Below are 20,381 nucleotides of genomic sequence, written 5' to 3'. Positions count from 1 at the left end.
CCAAGTAACATTCGCGAATGTCAAATTATGTCATTCTAAATTGAAATAGGGACTAGGTACATTTGGTTTAAGCTTTCGCGATAATCTGCTTCATAAACGCTATTATTTAATGGACTTTTTGGCGGGAACGCGGGAAGTGAAGTTGTGTGATTTGTTTTATTTAGTTTTTATTTATTTATTTTATTTATTTGTTTTATTTATTTATTTTGTTTAGTATTTCTTCGGGTTTAAATATGTAATAACGGTGGTTTATTAACTGTTTAATATCTGTGAAAGTGCACAAATGTGGAAAAATGAAACAAAGCCGCTGGACGTAACTTCTCGGGCTCCTCCAAAAAGTCCACTGAAAATTTTTCAGTAAATGACCACCACTTTACTGAGATTGTATTTCATACCATATCATCTTATCTCATTTCATTTAATTTCATCCCATTTGATTAATGTCTCAAATTAATCATTTTCATTTCATTTCATTTCACCCCGTATTGTCATTTTTTATAAAAATAAAAATATAAATAAAAATTAGACATGACTTGAATGTCTTAGTTCCCAGGTAATAAAATCCCTTTAAAAAAATATTATTTAATGAGATCTTACCACGATTTTCGCTCTAAATTCTCGATATTAGTGTTAGGTTTCGTAAACAATGCGTTTTCACTGTCCAAAAAAACTATACTTTTTTTAAAGGGATTTTATGTCTTGGTAACTAAGACCTTTAAGGTCAAATCTTAATTTAAATAAAAAAAATATTAAATGAAAAATGATATTATGAAACGTAATGAAGTTGACACATTTCGACAAATTTACGTTGTTTTTGTAGAATAATTTTGTAATCTGGTATCCCTTGGAATTCTTATCGGCTCCTTTATTATTGTTACAAAATTTCGACAAGCAATGTAAGTATGTGTGTTAATGTGTTTAGTCGGAGACGTTATGTGAGCGTGGAGTTGGCTTCTGTGTGTAGGTATGTGAGTATGTACAGTATTTTAATTCTTCAAATCACTTAATGTCAAGGTTAATTCGCCGTGTTATTACGTCAAACTGTTTCGTGAATTACTTTTGTCTCTTGCACAGTAAATAAATGATTAAAAAAATTATCTACGGTAATTCTTAATTAAAACTACTTTTATAGTTTATCTTTTAATGTCTTTGTTATTACTGACCTTACGAATACACTGGTTTTCGTGGTCACGGACGATATGGGATTAAATCGCAAAAGTTTAATAGTTTTAATTATGTCTAGAATAGGCGAAAAGCGACGAAAATATTATATACTGTGCCCTAGTGCATTGTCATGTGCGTGAAGCTAAGCTAGAAGTACAATCAAAATCTTTTCGCGATTAAAATAGTTTTCCTCCATGCTATTATTTGTTAACATTATATATAAAGTAAATAGGCGATGTTTAGTGAAATTTAAATAGGTCGTCGTAGCCTAAAGGATAAGACGTCTGGTGCATTCGTATTGAGCGATGCACCGATGTTCACGATTGACTTCCACGGTGAAGGAATAACATCGTGTAATAAAAAATCAAACCCGCAAAATTATAATTTGCGTAGTTACTGATGGTAGGACCTCTATGAGTCCGTGCGGGTAAGTACCTCCACCCTGCCTATATCTACCGTGAATCAGTAATGCGTTTCGGTTTGAAAGGTGGGGCAGCCGTTGAACTATAGGTATTTGAGACCTTAGAACTTATATCTCAAGGTGGATGGCGCATTTACGTTGTAGATGTCTATGGGTTACAGTAACCACTTAACACCAGGTGGACTGTGAGCTCTTCCAATCATTTAGGCAATAAAAAAATATATATTGGACGATAAAGCCGAAGCGTGCGAATAACGTACTGAGGTTTTGAAAATATCGATTATTTAGTTAGCTCATAAGGATAAGTATCAGCGTTTGCGGAGTTGTCATGCATTCCAGAAGACTTTATTGATCACAGAATTGAATGTGGAAGTGCTCTGAATTGAAAATAAAAATAATTGTTTTTCGCGGCATTTTTCTAGTGGAATGAGTTAAGCTTACTTATTCTCCATACTCTTTATTACCGGGAAGTACAAAAGAAAAATTTCTTTTGTACATTCTCCAGTTCTCTCGATGCATGTACCGTATCTGACGGTTGCGAATTTGGAATTCATACTTATTTTAAGAGTATTGATTATTAAGAGAGTTATGATTAGAGAGCATTGCTGTTTACAAAATGTTATGGAATGGATGGGATTTTGAAGTCGTCGTGGCCTTAAAGATAAGACGTCCGGTGCATTCGTATCTAGCGATGCACCGGTGTTCGAATCCCAGGCGGGTACCAATTTTTGTAATGAAATACGTACTCAATAAATGTTCATGATTGACTTCCACGGTGAAGGAATAACATCGTGTAATAAAAATCAAACCCGCAAAATTATAATTTGCGTAATTACTGGTGGTAGGACCTCTTGTGAGTCCGCGCGGGTGGGTACCACCACCCTGCCTATTTCTGCCGTGAAGCAGTAATGCGTTTCGGTTTGAAGGGTGGGGCAGCCGTTGTAACTATACTTGAGACCTTAGAACTTGTATCTCAAGGTGGGTGGCGAATTTACGTTGTGGATGTCTATGGGCTCCAGTAACCACTTAACACCAGGTGGGCTGTGAGCTCGTCCACCCATCTAAGCAATAAAAAAAATAAAAAATAAAATGTTCATGATTGACTTCCACGGTGAAGGAATAACATCGTGTAATAAAAATCAAACCCTCAAAATTATAATTTGCGTAATTACTGGTAGGTAGTAGGACCTCTTGTAAGTCCGCACGGGTAGGTACCACCACTCTGCCTATTTCTGCCGTCAAGCAGTAATGCGTTTCGGTTTGAAGGGTGGACCAGCCGTCGTAACTATACTGAGACCTTAGAACTTATATCTCAAAGTGGGTGGCGCATTTACGTCGTAGATGTCTATGGGCTCCAGTAACCACTTAACACCAGGTGGACTGTGAGCTCGTCCAACCATGTAAGCAATAAATAAAAAAAATGTTATGTTTAATAAAAAAAACTCGAGTGAACGTCATATTAGCCAAAACAAAACACATATATTAAACGATAATGCACTTTATTAACGTCACCAAACAGTGCACTTCTGTTTTGGGTTCATGAGCGAACCAGGCGGACAATTGAACTCCCTAGCGAAGTCATGGGAATTTGATAAAGTTCCGATGACACGAAAGCGCCCCGGCGAGTGAACGGCCGTCTTCAGCTTGCTACGTATCGCTTCAGGTCGCATAGCTCCGCACCAAACCTGAAAAATATTTGTACTGAACTGTTGCAAATGATGTGACAAAAAACCAGCAGCGTAAGGACAAGTTCTTTTATTTGTGCAAGAAAGCAGATAGAAATGGCTGGCATGGCTTGTTTTATTAACACTATCCCCCTTTCGTTGGCTTTGGCTAGTGGCAGTGGCGGAAGGGGGCGCGTTAACATAGCTTGGCGGCATGGCTGGCGGTAGGGCATGGCAGCTGACGTCACGTCCGTTAGAGAACATACAATCCGTATGTTGTCGTCCAGTTTCTTTATTAAATTTTTATATATGTAATGTACATTATTAATAAACAAATATCAGTATTTTAAAAATTTTCAGAATCATGATTAAGATTGAGAACACTTTAATAAAACCTTTTCCGATTTAATCTTTTTTCAATCCAAATAACAGTAAGGTTAGTGTTCAGTAATGTAAGTATTATTGACAAACTTTCTTTTTTGAGCAAAACGTTGAAGGTGCTGCATCTTGCGACAGATACCCGATCCTGTGGACCGAATGGTAAACAGTCGTCACTCTAAACACGACATTACGGATCCTCCCGATCCATTAACGGTGCTTTTAGGTACCTCAAGCACCGGTCACCGTTCTCACCGAACTCGTCGCTTGCGACGAAGGGCTCGGCCAGTAAATTAATCCATGGACACAGCCCACCGAGTTTCATGCCCGATCTTCTCAGTAGGTCGCGCTTGGTAGATCAGTAGGCGCCGGTGGTAGATTCTGCGAAGCACGGCTCTTGCTAGGGTTCGTGTTAGCAACACCGTCAGGTTTGGGTCTCGTGAGCTCACCTACTAGCCCGGCGACGCTGATATGGTCTCTCTAGACAATCAGCTTAGGTAGGAAAAAACTACAGCTGAACGTGGCGAGAGCGACTTACTCTTACACGCTGCGTACAGTCTACACCATAAGCAAAAGTCGCTACTGGCCAATAGGATGATAAGAACATAACACAAGAGAGTACAGAACGGAAGTTCCCTTTAGAGTGACAATGAATGTTCACCTTCGTATCGAAACGAAAAACCATTATTGTTAACGCAACTATTTTAATTAAACACACACCGAAAAATCTCACATCGTTATCTGTTTTCATAATGTTCATTTACAAGAAATAATAAAAATACCATTGTGGGAACGAGTAATTGTAATCTGTAAAAAAATGTCACTAATTAAACTTTGTTTTGGTAAAAAATGTCGCATACACAGAGTACACAATTGAGTAGATAACTATTGTCTTTTTTTTTTACTAGTGGTCCTGCAGTAGTCGAAATTCGACTATAATTAATTGAAATTATAAGTTTGAACATTATGATGGTTCTATTGTCGAAGACTATTATACTTCTATAATCACAGATTTCGCCAAAACACTATAGACAAATAATATTAAAAACAAACAATATTAAGCTATTCTCAATTTGACCACGGACTTTAAACAATAATAAAGGTTTGACAATTAACAAAGAGTTTATATATGTGTGTGTGTCAAATACATGGTAGTGTGTGTAATGTTTTTTTTATTGATTTAATGTATTATTAATGCATAATTTAAAAAAAAAATTAGCATTCTGCACTCCTTCTCTATATTCTCTATAAGTGTGGGAAATTTCATACTACTCCGTCCGCGCAATTTTCGTAAAACGAGATACAAAGTTTTTGCTTCACGTATTAATAAATATATAGATTATGATAGAATGGTGACCCTCAGGTTTTTCCAGTTTCACAAGGACCTTAGCCAGGAGGGTGGGACTAGCTAACAGCTGCTCGAGCGCCTCCAAAGGAGACCTAACAACTCAAGGGCAGCTGCTTCGTGGATGAATCTACTACCGGATCGGACAGTTCTATTGTACGGCTGCAAGGTATGTTTGGAGGGTGTGAAAAAGCGCATGTTCAAAAAGCGGCCATTAGGGTGTTGCCACCGCAGCAAGTGGTTGTTTTTAATTATTCACACCAAAGAATTTTTTCAACTTGGCATACCTTACTCCGGTTACAATTACTAAATTTATTATGATATCTTGGGATTTTAATGGGTTTTCGAGTAGTTATTTCCTGCGTACAGCTGAATAAATTTTATAACTTGTCTCTCATATAATTTTTACCTTGACCCTCCATTAAGGTTCAAGATGGTAAGAGACCGCTTAGGGCGAACCTACAAATCATAATTTAAAAAAGTTTACGCTTGGGTTACTGAGACTCCTGAGTCAGTTAACAAGCAAATTATTGCTTAGTGTCTGTATTTTCATGTTATCTATTAGGCGTTAATAGTGCTTTACTTGATACTTTAAAGATAATTAAATAGATATAATAAATGTGATATTTTTGTGTAGTAGTTTTCGTGAAGTGTCTTCACAAGTTTTTAATTGCCTTTATAGATAGACCGACGAGCATATGGTCCACCTAACCGTGAGTGATCACTCATGAACATCAGCAGTGCCAGGGTACAGCCATGCTTTGCTTACCACAGAGTATTCTCCATTAACTTATTTTGAAAAAGGACATGCTGTAGGGCTATGAAACACCACGAAAGGAAGTTCATTCCAGAGCCGGATGGCATATAACTAATAAATATCTCTGGAAACGTACTGCACACTTTTATTCAATTGACTAGAACGCAGTAGTCGAAATTCGACTATAATGAATTGGAATTGTAAGCTTGTACACTATTGTATTTTATACTTCTATAATCACAAATTTTGCCAAGGCTACACTATAAAAAAAAATTAATAAAGACCACAATGACAAACAATATTTAATCTATTCCCAATTTGACAACAGACGTCAAGAACAAAAGTTTGACAATAAATAGTATGCATGCGTGTGTGCGTCAAATACATGGTATGTAACGTGTGTAATGTTTTCTTTATTGATTTAATGTATCTTTTATGCATTATTTGAAAAAAATATTAGCATTGTGCACTTCTTCTCTGTATTCTCTATAAGTGTGGAAAATTTCATAATCCTCCGTCCGCGCAATTTTCGTAAAAAGGGATACAAAGTTTTTGCTTCACGTATTAATATATACTTTACGATATAGCCATTTAAAAAAAAAATTGTCCTGTACCATCCAGCCGTGGTGGTAAGAGTTGACTCGCGAGCAATTTTAACAAATTGGTGCTTGACCTTTAATTACTTTATCTTACTACCTTTAATCTTGGGTAAGCTGGGTATGGTTTTATTTCAATTTTATTTGTTACTGCTTAGATGGGTAGACGAGCTCACAGGCCAACTGGTGTTAAGTGGTTACTGGAGACCATAGACATCTACGACGCAAATGCGCCACCCTCTTTAAGATATAAGTTCTAAGGTCTTAAGTATACTTACAACACGTTTTTTTTTTTTTTTTTTTTTTTTTTTTTTTTTTTTTTTTTTTTTTTTTTTTTTTTTTTTCGGGCCGGGGGCCGAACCTCCTACGAGGTCCCCACGCCTAGGGGGCGCGCGGGGTATGTGAGACTCAACGATCTGCAGGTGTTGAGAGCAGATCGCGGGCCCAAGGATTTTAGGGCCCACCCACTAAACGACTCCCCTGCACTCTTACACCCGACGTCCGATCTCCGTCCGGGGTCAGAACCCGTTCAGAGTAGGGGGGTTCCCGCGGTCAACACTACAACCAGACGCGCGGCGCCACCCCGAGGACGCCCGACCGACGGGTCGTCGAGGCGATAGTCGACGACCAACGACGTCGGTCTCCGCGGTACGGCGGCCCTACCAGGCCGCCCGGGCGGTGCCGCTGGTGTTCCGGGATACCCCGCTGGGCCAGAACCAGCCTGCCGGGTCGGAACGCGATACACCGCCGACCGGGTTGCTCTTCAACAGTATGTTCGGCGACGACAGCGACGACGAAAATGCGGACTGCCGCGCCGTCCCGTCCTCCTGGTGCCAGCGCGCTAGAGTGACGGTAGCGTGCGGCGCAGCCTCAACCCCCTTAGGTCGCCCCGTGACCATCACCGGGAGGAGACTGCCTCCTCATAGGGGCTGGAGCTGGACAAACGCCCTCCTCCGAACCCCGGCTTGACGGCGGCGGCACGGCGCCGAGAGGGAAGAAGAGCTCTCCCTCTCCCGTTCCGCCGCCTCCTTCTGCGAGATGGTGGACTCGCAGAAGTCGAGCATCGCCTGCCAGGACTCGTCGCTGCCGAGCATCGTAGCCACGACGGTCGGAAGCGACAAGTCCGGTCCTATTTTTGCAACGAGGACGCGGCGCTGCTCCGCGAAAGCGGTGCAGTACGCGAGCGTGTGCTCCGCCGTGTCCTCGTTGCAGCCACTGCAGTGGTGGCACTTCGGCGTCGGCTCCCTCCGGGCGACGAGGTGCAGGTAGCGACCGAAACAGCCGTGTCCCGTGAGCACCTGCGTCGCTCGGAAGGTGAGACGTCCTCGGTCGCAATTCACCCAGTCCGAGAGGACCGGGCGGATCGCCTCGACAGTCCGTCGCCCGTAGGCGGGGTCCGCCAGGCGGCGAGACCACGCCTCGAGCACGGCATGCCGAGATTGAAGTTTCCGCGCTCGAACTTCCGCCGCGCCGGGACGCGGCTCCCCCCTGGAGCGGAGATCGCATCGCCACGCGTAATCCGCAGCGAGCGCCTCCGCTTCTAGGTCCCAGGGAGGCGTCCCAGCTAGCACGCACGCCGCCTCAAACGAGACGGTGCGGTATCCACGAACCGCCCTGACCGCAATCGCGCGCTGCGGACGTCGCAACGCCGCAACGTTGTCACGGGTCAGGGCGTGGCACCACACGGGAGCCCCGTACAGTGCCATCGACCGCACCACCCCCGTGTAGAGGCGGCGCACTACCACGTCAGGCCCCCCGACGTTCGGCAACAGCCGACTCAGCGAGCCGGCAGCCGCCATCAGTCGGGGACCTAATCTTTCAAAGTGAGCGCGGAAGCTCCAACGACCGTCCAGTACGAGACCGAGGTACCGCAACCCGGTTGCCTCGAGCTCGACGCGAACGCCTCCGATCACGAAGTGGGCCTCCTGAGGCGGCGCTCTCCGGGCCCCGTGAAACAACAGGGCCTGGGATTTATCAAGCGCCACACGTTACAGTTACAGTTTAGTTAAAACGGCTGCCCCAACCTTCAAACCAAAACCCATAACTACTTTACGGCAGAAATAGGCAAGGTGGTGGTACCTACCCGCGCGGACTCACAAGAGGTCCTACCACCAGTAAAAATTATTAGTACTATTAGTAATACACAAGTTATTCTATGCAAACATTCTATTGTTTTGTATTTGATGAGACCAGTAGCGGTATTATCGTACACAATTTATTACATATGGAACAAGCCTAAAAAATACGTACTTGAGCGAAATTCAAGAAGAATAGCTGCGTGTGCGTATGGTTTAAGCCCGGTAAAGTTTCTCCATCTGTGCCGTGTCGCTTCACCCAACGCAAATAGGCACGGAACGCTTGTTTGACACCGCCATTGTCCGCTATGTTCTCACCCTGTTGGAATGTATAGCATTTATATAATAGCCTCGCAGATCTAGTGCTTAATAAGCCCTGATTAATGTCCTACGAACTCTGATTTGGATCATGTCGGAGTCGATCTTTGATAAAGATTTGTTTTTACGTTTTCCTTGAATCTATACTAAATTATAAAGCTGAAGAGTTTGTTTGTTTGAACGCGCTAATCTCAGGAACTACTGGTCCGATTTGAAAAATTCTTTCAGTGTTAGATATATAACATCACGCTAAGACCAATGCAAGTCGGTTAAAAAGCGTGATTTTGATACCTTCAATAATTCCTTATCATTTTATTATTCAAAAATATTTTCAGAGGCGGGTAAAATTTAGCGTTATGCCAAAGTAACTATTTCACGCGGACGAATTCGCGGGCAAAAGATAGTTAAATATAAAGCGGGAGAAAATTTTATCACCGGGTCGATGATGGCCGTTCGATTGCATAGCATTTATTTATTTATATTTGTTTTGAACGCGCTGCTAAACTATTCTTCCGTTATGTTATGTTCCCTTATGAAATTTGGTACATTTATTATTGGAATTCAATTAATTTTTTATCCTTTAGCTTCTCCATCAATTTCCTCAGGAATACTGGTGTCATTCCGTAAGAAGCTATTATGAATTCTGTATTTGTTATGCAAGGCAAGGCGCGTAATGCATTTATCGCGCTGGCGATTGTACGGTTCGTGCGGAACCCCTTGTTAAAGGTTTTTTACCTTGCCAATTTGACGCAAATGGACTAAAATTGTGTTGATGTTAACGTTGAAAAATGCTGATAGCTTGACGGTAGATCGAGTATCGTTAGCTTCTATAAACTGTTTTGATTCATCGTTGTTGACTGTTGTTTAGTTTTCGGGCGACCACAAAGTTCATCTTCAAATCAATCTTTCCATGTTGGAAGCCTTCAAACCAATAAGGTGTAGTGCGTTCGTAGTGTTCATATTATTAATGTTGTGAGCCGTTTGCGAGGCATTGTAACCGCGACGGAAACTTGTATTCCATATTTTTTAACGTACCCAAATTGGTGATAATAATATACAAACAAAACACACAAATCAATAAATAAATGACTGAATATGGAAATAGAATTGGACATTTTTAAAATAAAATTCATTTGAATTTAGAATTTATTGCCAGCCACACATACGAGTATTAATTTAAGTAGGTACCTAATACTATACTAATCTATGCGAGTATTTACGTTACAATAGGCCAGACTTCATAGATAAAAAACCTATTATTTGTTAGTATTCAACATGGTACTTATTATCTTCTGGGTATTATATATAGATATATAAAAGTGTTTACTTGTGTATTAACTCCGTCGAGTTTCATATTGACTTCGGGCACGACATAATGACTATATTGATCAATGAGGCATTGTGCTCGGCTGTGAAAAGATTCGATGGCTGAATCCGACCACCACCTGTGCAGGTTACCGTCGCAATCGAACAGTCGACCTTTGTCGTCGAAGCCGTGGGTTATTTCGTGACCTAAAACATAATTCATATATTCCGATCACTGCGCAATGTTTGCGTGATTTATAAGAATAAAATTGGACACAAGTGCCGTAGAAAAAACTGTGGGTAGTTCAAATATTTTATGCATTATTATTGATTTTTTGTGGGGTCTACTTAGAATGGTATTATTATAGTTTACTATCTGGAGCCAATGTTGTTCATCGACAGTGCGTTTCCAAAGATCTTTTCTGCCACTTACCATCCGGCTTTGGATTGAACTCCCCTCCACGGTGTTTCCAGAGCGCTATGGCATATCCTTCTTCAAACGAGGCTTGCAGAGATTTAATAGGGTACAGACTTGTCTATGTCTCTGGCATTGCTGACGTCCATGAGCGACGGTAACCACTCACCATCAAGTAGGCCGTATGGTCGTCTGCCTACAAAGGCTATAAATAAATAAAACCACATTGATAGTACATAATTATAGTACACATAGTACATAATTTAATTTTATGAGAAATATATCTCAGAGTAAGCAGTCTGTTGGAGGAACTGCAATAAAATGTTAATTTTCAATTTAAAACAAAATTAGTATTATATTTATTAATAATTATTTTAATTTTTTTCCGAAATTGTAGTTATTATATTTATTTTATTTTGATATTCTATATGAAATGTTATTGTTAATGAATGTAATATGAATGCAAAACCTGAAGTAAATGAAATAAATAAAAACTATTAGATATAACAACGTAAACTTCTAGAATCGTGCTGTATACGAGTACCTGATCGATAAAAACGAGAATCGTATAGATAATTTCAAGGGTACCTACCAATCAAATATTATAATTACCGATAACAACGCCGATCCCTCCGTAATTCAGCGACCTAGGGAAGTGCCTATGGTAGAACGGGGGCTGAAGTATTCCCGCCGGGAACATTATTTGGTTCTTGTTGCGACTGTAGTACGCGTTCACAACGGCCGGTGCGGTATTCCATAGCGTCTTGTTTACCGGTTGTCCGATACTGACATGTAAACAAAATTTAAGGTAACAATTTTGTCCGTTATAATTAAATATTGCTTGGTTTTAATAAAATGGGAACATGTTTCCTCCCTACCTATTCGCTGGTAAAGAGGCTATTTCAGTTACGTCCGGACGGTTAGGTGAGCTCACGGGCTCAACTTAAGAGAATTTGCGAATCTCTGCTGTTCTAGGGCTAGCGTTACTAGTCCTACTAGTGTTACTAGTCCTAGAAGAGCAGAGATTCGCAGAATCTTCCACCGGATTGGAATCGCGACCCACTGAAAAGATCCAGCGGGAAACTCATTGGGCTATGTCTATCGGTTAAAACTAAGGAGTTACAATAGTACCCAGAGAAGTTGTCGATGTTTGGTAAACTACATTAATGTCAGTCAACTGATTCACACAGGATCCAGAAGCAATTCGTCCACCTCACAGTTCTTTGGACAACCAGACCGTAGTAAGCGCGGCAGTAATTTTAACAAGCTTTTATTAGCTTGGTATGTTTATTTATGTGTATGTAACGAAATTTTCGTAGGTCATTTTCGTTGACTTCCGAAGCTTTTGCATACGCATCAAGGACCGATGAAAATATCCTAATTTTACAACTTCGTTCTAATATCCTGATCAAAATCACCCGGTTGAAAGAAATATGTAAGTAATAATTGTTGGTTCGGTTTGCATATCTATTGTCCATACTTAAATTGAGTTTACAAACCCTCAGACACAGCCCACTGAGTTTCTCGCCGGATCTTCTCAGTGGGTCGCGTTTCCGACCCGGTGGTAGATTTTGCGAAGCACGGCTCTTGTTAGGGTTCGTGTTAGCAACGTCATCAGGTTTGAGCCCCGTGAGCTCACCTACTAGTTAAGGCGACGCTGATATAGCCTCTCAAGGCTATCAGCTTAGGTAGGAAAAAAAAAAATTAGTTTACAGACAACAATTTTTTTTTTGTTTTCTCGTCGTCTCATCTAGTTTTGTATTGTTATTAGAGTAAAACACAACATAATTCACGGATTCCTTAAACCTACCGCGACTGTTCCATCTTCGTCAGATGCTGCAGTATATTTAGAATATTCTCAAAATATTTGTCAGGATGCACGGTCACTTCCTTATACCTATCGTCTAGTTCATTCTTGTTTAATATGAAATCCGGGTATCCGATCCTCAGCAACATAGCGTCCACTTTATGAGCAGCTAATTTCTTTGTCTTCTCGTCTATCCAATCGGTCAAATGCAACAGTTCTTTGAACGACAACTGTATTTCTCTCGTCATCGTCAGAGTATCATTTTTGCTCATCTCGTCGAAGTACTTTTTCACGAACATGGATCCAAGGGCCATTCCCATGTTAGAGTTGACCTGAGAAACGCAGTTCTTCCATCGGGATGGCGCTTCTTCGCGACCAAATAACGTGAAGTAAAATCTAGAACAAGTTTTAGACTTTTATCGGTCGCTTAGTCCGGATTGAAATCATTATCATTATCATTTTTTACTGGTGGTAGGACGTCTTGTGAGTCCGCGCGGGTAGGTACCACCACACTACCTATTTTTGCCGTGAAGCAGTAATGCGTTTCGGTTTGAAGGGTGGGGCAGCCGTTGTAACTATACTGAGACCTTAGAACTGATATCTCAAGGTGGGTGACGCATTTACCTCTAACATTAAAATTTGGTGCGATACAACCGAAAAACATCGCTATCCGAGTCCATCGTAAAACCGGTAATATTTTGTGCCTAATGGAATGTTATCGCCATTCTATTTCTGCCGCGAAATATCTTTGTGTTTCAATCCGAAATGTGACATAGCCGTTATAATAAGCAACTAAAACTTCAAACCCACGTATGACAAAGGTATCGCCGTTGTGATATCTACGAGTTCCGATGATCACTCGTGAGCTCTTCTTTCTATCTGTAGGAATAAATAAAAAGAAGTCGTCGTGGCCTGAGTCGGTGTTCGAATCTGGCAGACAGATACCAATTATTCTAATCAAAAACGTACTAACCAAAGGTCCATGATTGACTTCCACTGGGAAGGAACATCATAGTGTAATAAAAATCAAACCCGTAAAATTATAATTTGCGTAATTACTGGTGTTAGGACGTCTCGTGAGTCCGCGCGGGTACGTACCACCACCCTGCCTATTTCTGCCGTGAAGCAGTAATGCGTTCCGGTTTGAAGGGTGGGGCAGCCGTTGTACTGTCAAAACTGAGACTTGGAGCTTATGTCTCAAGATGGGTGGAGGCGTTTTCGTTGTTTCCGTCTACGGGCTCCGGTAACAACTTAATACCAGGTGGGCCGTGAGCTCGTCAATCCGTTTAAGCAATAATTATAAAAAAGATAAAATATAAAGATATAATAAATAAATAAAGATATATTTAAAGATATATTTACTGACGATCTAGCCACGTTAACTGGTCCCGTGCTAAGTTCGTAAAGAAGTTGTGTTACAGGTACCAGATAACGAAAATATACGTAAGATTTTTATTATTTACATACATATATATAATATACATCCATAGCCCTGAAAAAGACATTTTATATTTATCATACAAATATCTTTGGCGGGGTTCGAACCCGCGACCCCCTTGTGTAGTGACCATGACACTTACCACTAGACCAGACGGCCGTAAAAAAACATTCAAACTTACTGTTGCTTAGCGGACTGGAATCTGTCGTCTAGATTGTTGATTCTGTGCCTTACGAATCTCCAGAGCAGGTAATTTGATAGCGTGCTCGGGTCAGTCTCCTCTATCAATTGAACTAAATGCTGCAATATCATTCGCACGAAGGAAACTTACTACATATATGATTCGCATATATTTATTACTGGTGGTAGGACCACTTGTGAGTCCGCGCGGGTGGGTACCACCACCCCGCCTATTTTTGCCGTGAAGCAGTAATGCGTTTCGGTTTGAAGGATGGGGCAGCCGTTGTAACTATACTTGAGACCTTAGAACTTATATCTCAGGGTGGGTGGCGCATTTGCGTTGTGGATGTCTATGGGCTCCAGTAACCACTTACCTAACACCAGGTGGGCTGTGAGCTCGTCCACCCATCTAAGCCACCTATCTAAAAATTTATAAGCTTTAAATATGTATTAAAGGATTGTTTTTTTTTTGTCATTAAAACTTTTCATTTTATACTGACCCTAACGTAACTAAGTGCGAACAACACGACGGTCTCGCCAGAATGCACAGTTCTATTCATCACGATACACAAGTACCTTCTCCACTCCACTTGAGGCACTAACTCCTCGAGTTTCTTAAGAGTCATACGCCGATATAGCTCGGACACGTTCTTCCTATCCTCTGGACCGGATGTTATCTTTGCTAATCTAAAATCGTTATAGTAAAATTTACTTAATGCTCATCTCCGCATTTAGTTAAATTCCATAAAACAAATTAGCCGTGTAATATTCAACTACTGTAAAATTCACTATTACCAAATAAAATAAAGTACCGAATCAATTATAATAATGGCGAAAGTGAACACAGTAAAGAATTCGATCAAACCACACAACAAAAAGGTTATTTTTACAATAGTTTTTAATTAAGTATTAAATTTAGTTAAAAAGTTTTTAGTGCCAATTTTAAGTGGAATCATAATTATTTTATGTTTTTCTCACTTTATTTCAAAATTTAAAAGTCGATCCACATTTTCTTTTAAAATTCACTATTACCAAATAAAATAAAGTACCGAATCAATTATAATAATGGCGAAATTGAACACAGCAAAGAATCCGATCAAACCACACAACAAAAAGGTTATTTTTACAATAGTTTTTAATTAAGCATTAAATTTTGTTAAAAAGTTTTTAGCGCCAATTTTAAGTGGAATCATAATTATTTTATGGTTTTCTCACTTTATTTCAAAATTTAAAAGTTGATCCACATTTTCTTTTACGTGCTTTCTTTCCCCGCCCAACAATAAAGCAACTGTCGTCAAATATTTTTCGTATGCTTTCAAATAAGCTTTATTGGCCTCTTGAAGAAAGTAGTCTCTCGTTGGTAGACCTAGAAGAGGGAACATCAGATGAATCGGTGAATGATTAACACTTACGTCTCTTTCTTAATATTATTTGTCTTACCTAGGCTTGCTTGGTCAAATTGTATGACAAATTCGTCAGAATTTTTTATGTCGGGACCAACCCATTCTGATATCAAAATGTCATTATTAAACAGTCTCAATTTTGCCATCAGTTCCAACCAATCGAAATTAGAACTATTCCAATATGGATTCAGCAAAGGCCAACCACCAAGTAAGTCCAATAAATCTATGAGTGGCTGGTGTCCACGTTTCTTTAAAATATCGTAGTTCATGCAAGACTTAAACAGAAATCTGGCCTTTAAAACAGCATCGTGATTTGCGGGTTCATTATTTTTAATAATTCCCTGAGTTCTCTCAACTTTTTTGAGCATAAGTGCCCTTTTATCACGTCTTTTTGATAATCGATTGAATGTTTGTAGCTTTCTTTGGAGTCTCAGGTGTCTCGGCTCATCCAACTTGAAGTTCGATGTCCTTTTTCTTAATTCTCTGTCTGAATGACTCTGTTTCTTTTGTTTAACCTTTACTTTTTTGGAGTGATTTTTTATGATGTCTTTCGATAATGGCTTCAATGTTGTTTTCGATTTTGAATTTAAGTATCTTCTCAAACGTTTTACGATTTCAGTATTTTCATTTTGTGTATTTACAATATAGCGATACTCATTTATCGTGCCATTAGTAATCATTTTTGTTTGGGTATCTGTATCAAAAACTTGATCCCTATGATTAAAAGTTTTTTCTTCTTCACTATTATCAGTACAATCCACAAAAGTATAGTGTGGGTCTAAATTTGAACCCGGATAAACGCTACGCACGTCTTCATTCGGCTTAAATTCCAATAGTTCTTTTAAGACGGTGTCTAAATTCTCGCGAAGCATTTCAAACGTGTCTGACCTAAAATCATTTCATGAAATTATGTCTTTGTCTATAATAGGTTATTAATCCACATAAACGTTTTACCCTGCTTTATCTGCTGGTATTGGATTTAAAGCAGCCCAATTCCCACAGGCATACTGGTAAAAGTCGTGACATGGATCCGCCTCGGCGTCCATGTACTGCCTCATTATATTTGATTGTGTACTTCGTATAGTTTCCCTATCGCCTTGACCTTTCCAAAAGGCATGAATACCTGTGACGAAAACAAATTATAAGCACTGGCATGTTGATCCCCAGGTCCCAACCTTGACTCGTTTGGGGCATCAACATTCAATTGGATAATTCGCTCAACGCAATCACGAACCACCGTTAAAACAATTTGATTTAGACTACAGATAGGAAATTCGGTCCTTCCTATGTTCGACCTTGGTACAATAATTAAGGTTTTAACTAATTATTCTATCTTACTATATTCTACTTGCTTTTCCTCTTCATTCTCAAGGTACCGACGACATATGCAACTATGTTTTAAAATATGAACCTTCATTAATATTGGAAGCAGAACAAATCACATAAAACTAGTAAGATATTTTTGTTTTAAGACTAGTGGTCCATATCTCGATAGCAAGCAAATTAGTTTTTAGCATTTTTTTAATTATCATATTGCTTGTAATGGAATTGTAAAAATTTCAGTGTCATTTTTGGGATGTGTTATTAAATATATTCAATATATCTACAGTGTCTCTGGGGCTCTTTGAAAACAAATTGTTTTAACTACACTTAATGCTCGATTCAACTTTCATATCTCTTTATTTTAGTTGCATCATTCACCAGGCCCTTGATACAGTGGCGTTAGTTTAACAATACACGTGGTTTGTTTAATCTTAATCCAATGATTATCATATATTTTGAACTTACCAGTATACGATTTGACAGGTTTATAAACGTGTGCAGAAACACCCATTTCTTCCTCTTCGAGTTCCGGTTGACCTCTAACCTGTTCAACCACATCCTCTAGTGGGCCACGATCGACATGAGTCTGCTGAGGAACTATGCTGAATAGTCGATAATATTAATCATAAAAATATAGTCGATTTCCAATAGCCTTTACATTTTTAATCGCACGCTAAGCCCGTATATGCTATGTCACTAATCTATTTCTTCCGTATGGCAACCACTTCCTTCACTTCTATTTACATACGGATATAAAAAATACACACATTAGATAGATAGTAACTACACGATCCAGTTTCAAACGCACAACAGGCTTAAAATATGCGGTCCGTTCTTAAATATAAGAATTAAACTTAATCAGACACAATGGCCGTAAACAAATATCTTGTACTGTTTGATGAATCCAAAATCAAACAACAAAAATTAGCAAATAGGCTTAAATCGGGAATATCCAAATATTTTTAACAAAAATACAGTCTTCAACCGAAAATTAAACAGCGCTTATTAACAACTTCATAATTGGGCGGTCAAATTAGGAGATCAGTAGGAGAGTTTTTTAAAAACAGCAAACAATGTTTACTACTGCCGGATTCTATGGTTGAAGGGTTTGAGCTTATAGGATTAGCCTGAGATATCTAGGATCGTGTACGCGTCTCTCATAATGAATGGCTGGTTGGATCAGACCCTATCGTGTAAGATAAACAAACAAATCGTGATGTGAGATGGAAAGTAATGTTTTTTTTTTATTGCCCTTATAGGCAGACGAGCATACGGCCCACCTGATGGTAAGTGGCTACCGTCACCCATGGTCTTCAGCAATGCCAGGAGCAGAGCCAAGCCGCTGCCTACCGATTGCTGATAACCAATTCCACAGAATAACAGAAAAGGGATAGAAAGATGAAAATTAGAATAATATTATAAATCATGACGTGTATTATCTATGGATTTAAAAGTGTTGGAACTTTGAAATATCCTTGTTTTAATCCTTGAAACAATCCGCAGGGCTGGCTAATTCCCTCGCCGCAAACTTCGAAGATGCGGTCGCGCTGCCTACCGTAAATAGTTTTAATAGTCTACTACCTTTTAATTGTCTCATCATCATCATCTTCGTCACCATACTGATCAGTGGTTGCCTGGATGTCATATTCCTCGTCGGTTTCGTTCTCAACACTGTCACTAAAAACATTTAGCTATTTATAACTTTATTTTATTTATATATTATATTTTATTTTATTTTAGTCCAGGCTACCAACTACTCGTACACAATCGTATGCAAATAGGAACGATTTAAATTAATCATTAATGGCAGTATTTACGTGAGTGAATATTGATAGATACATAACCGTTCGTAGTGAATAAGACCCAAAATTGTTGTCTATGGGGGTTCCGGTAGCTATTTTACACAAGGTGGACAAAATCATAACTTTCATGAGGGACTATTACATAAATTACGATTTGTTTTGTTTTCTGTCTGTAATGTAGTATTCAGTCCAATAACAAATATTAGCTAAAATAAAGAAACATACACAATTGACTGTTTCAGATAATCGGTCGGATTCATTACGGGCTGTACAACTTAATTTTATTTTTTATTTGTTTTTTATATTGCTTAGATGGGTAGACGAGCTCACAGCCCACCTGGTGTTAAGTGGTTACTGGAGCCCATAGACATCTACAACGTAAATGCGCCACCCACCTTGAGATATAAGTTCTATATAAGGCAGAAATAGGCGGGGTGGTGGTACCTACCCGTGCGGACTCACAAGAGGTCCTACCACCAGTAAGTAATATTGAACTAATTATTAAAGAGACAGTGGTTTTTTTCATAAGGTACCAGGTGAAAAAAGCCTTGTAAGTAATCTATGTTGTCGCTAGGGCAGTTAATTAAATAAACAAGCACACCCAGATATTTTCCAGATACAAATTCATCAAACGTTGTCTAGAATTTTTCCAATCTTTTAAGGTAACCGACGCGTTCTTTGGATATTTAAAAGTACATAATTATGATTAGCTTAGCTTTAATGTTGAATGCATTTTTGAATAATGATGAACGTTAACCATTACGTAAACAAAATTTTTCAAATGTATTGTTGTGATTTTACTTTAAATTAAAAAATAACAAAACCTAAAAAGTTTTTTAACTAATAATACCTAACTAAACTGCACAATACTCACTCGGACTCTTGCGAATCAGCCTGGCTCCTTCGTTTTAGTCTCCTCGAAGTTTCTCTCTGAGTTTCGTAACTACCCCAAAAGAAATTATCATTCGTCAAATTCAGATCATAAACTTCTCTTTTATTTTTCGATTGCGCTTTCGAAAGGATAACTTCTTCTGCGGGCAAGAACGACGTACGGAAACCTTCGAACACATCTCTCTCTTCAGGATCTATACCCTCGTATCTCGAATAAATATCGGGAATGCTTTTAACAACAAACTGGTCAGACGGGTCGCCTAATGAATCACTAGATATCTTAATAACAAAATACACGACACTCACGAATATCGTCAGTGCGATAATAGACAGAAATCGTCCAAAGTTCGCAGTTTTCGGACTGGATTTGATCGAAACAGTTCGCGAACTTCGCGTGTCAACTCGAGTCATGGTGCTAGTTGAATGACGATGCGGTGACAGATATTCAGAACTCGAATCTCGTATGCGTGCTCATTGCAGGATCGACCTTGTCGATGGTAGTAAAAACTAAATTAGCTTTAGTACCTATTTGACAAATCGTTTGACGGGCTAACATTATTGACTGCCTGCGACCTGCTAAGCAATAAATGAAAATGAAATCTATTTCGTTTGCCGATTTAACTAAGCAAGTGAACTTTATCAACGACATGATCCTTTCGGATATGGTATGCGGTGGGTATAAGTTAAATAATTCTTGGTTAAAAAAATTTATAGCGTTAACACAGCAGATGCGTTCACAAGCCATAGCGCGTTAAGTGGTTACTAGAAGCCATAGGCCAACGTGAACTCGCGATCCAAGACAAGAAGTCAGTTTACATTTTTAGTTTTGCAATTCTTCTAACATAACATATTTGCAATACAAGTGCAACAGCTATAGCGTCTGCGACAGAGGCATTCTAACAATATATTTCCTATAACAAAAGTAAGAACATACAAATTATGAACATACGATTTTTTTTTTATTGCTTAGATGGGTGGATAAGCTGACAGCCCACCTGGTGTCCAGTGGTTACTGGAGCCCATAAACATTTACAACGCAAATGTGCCACCCACCTTGAGATATAAGTTCTAAGGTCTTAGTATAGTTACAACGGCTGCC

General features: G+C 39.4%; 2 protein-coding genes and 1 long non-coding RNA gene across 6 annotated transcripts in view; 2 read left to right on the top strand and 1 right to left on the bottom strand.

Moving 5' to 3' along the window:
* Positions 1-136: 136 nt before the first annotated feature.
* Positions 137-5,864, top strand: LOC110386307 (uncharacterized). The gene is made up of 3 exons (XR_002431508.3): positions 137-964; positions 5,001-5,141; positions 5,655-5,864. It is a non-coding gene; the product is annotated as an uncharacterized LOC110386307 (long non-coding RNA).
* Positions 3,068-19,847, bottom strand: LOC101745201 (neprilysin-4). Of its 2 annotated transcripts, XM_062673423.1 has the most exons (14): positions 19,589-19,653; positions 19,266-19,334; positions 18,171-18,266; positions 17,055-17,191; positions 16,221-16,389; positions 15,304-16,154; positions 15,079-15,229; positions 14,364-14,550; positions 13,865-13,983; positions 12,249-12,641; positions 11,051-11,223; positions 10,046-10,230; positions 8,576-8,719; positions 3,068-3,270 (listed from the first exon to the last, which is right to left on the bottom strand). In XM_062673423.1, the coding sequence occupies exons 4-14, from the start codon at positions 17,098-17,100 to the stop codon at positions 3,094-3,096; spliced, it is 2,595 nt and encodes an 864-aa protein (XP_062529407.1). In that variant the 5' UTR covers positions 17,101-17,191; positions 18,171-18,266; positions 19,266-19,334; positions 19,589-19,653; the 3' UTR covers positions 3,068-3,093. The 2 variants fall into 2 exon arrangements, with proteins under 2 accessions (XP_062529407.1, XP_021207833.1); XM_021352158.3 differs by having other exon boundaries at positions 19,266-19,847.
* LOC105842472 (uncharacterized) overlaps positions 19,817-20,381 on the top strand; it is a 22,669-nt gene continuing 22,104 nt past the window's right edge. For all 3 annotated transcript variants that reach the window (XM_062673439.1, XM_021352161.3, XM_021352159.3), the window contains exon 1: positions 19,817-19,954. In XM_062673439.1, coding sequence (XP_062529423.1) covers positions 19,870-19,954 — 85 coding nt within the window. In that variant the 5' untranslated portion in view covers positions 19,817-19,869. The remainder of the gene's footprint in view (positions 19,955-20,381) is intronic.

This window comes from Bombyx mori, chromosome 17, assembly GCF_030269925.1.
Source record: "Bombyx mori chromosome 17, ASM3026992v2".
NCBI classification, from domain to species: Eukaryota; Metazoa; Arthropoda; class Insecta; order Lepidoptera; family Bombycidae; genus Bombyx; species Bombyx mori.
Note: the sequence above shows the minus strand (reverse complement) of the source record. Positions and strands in the feature narration are given on the sequence as shown.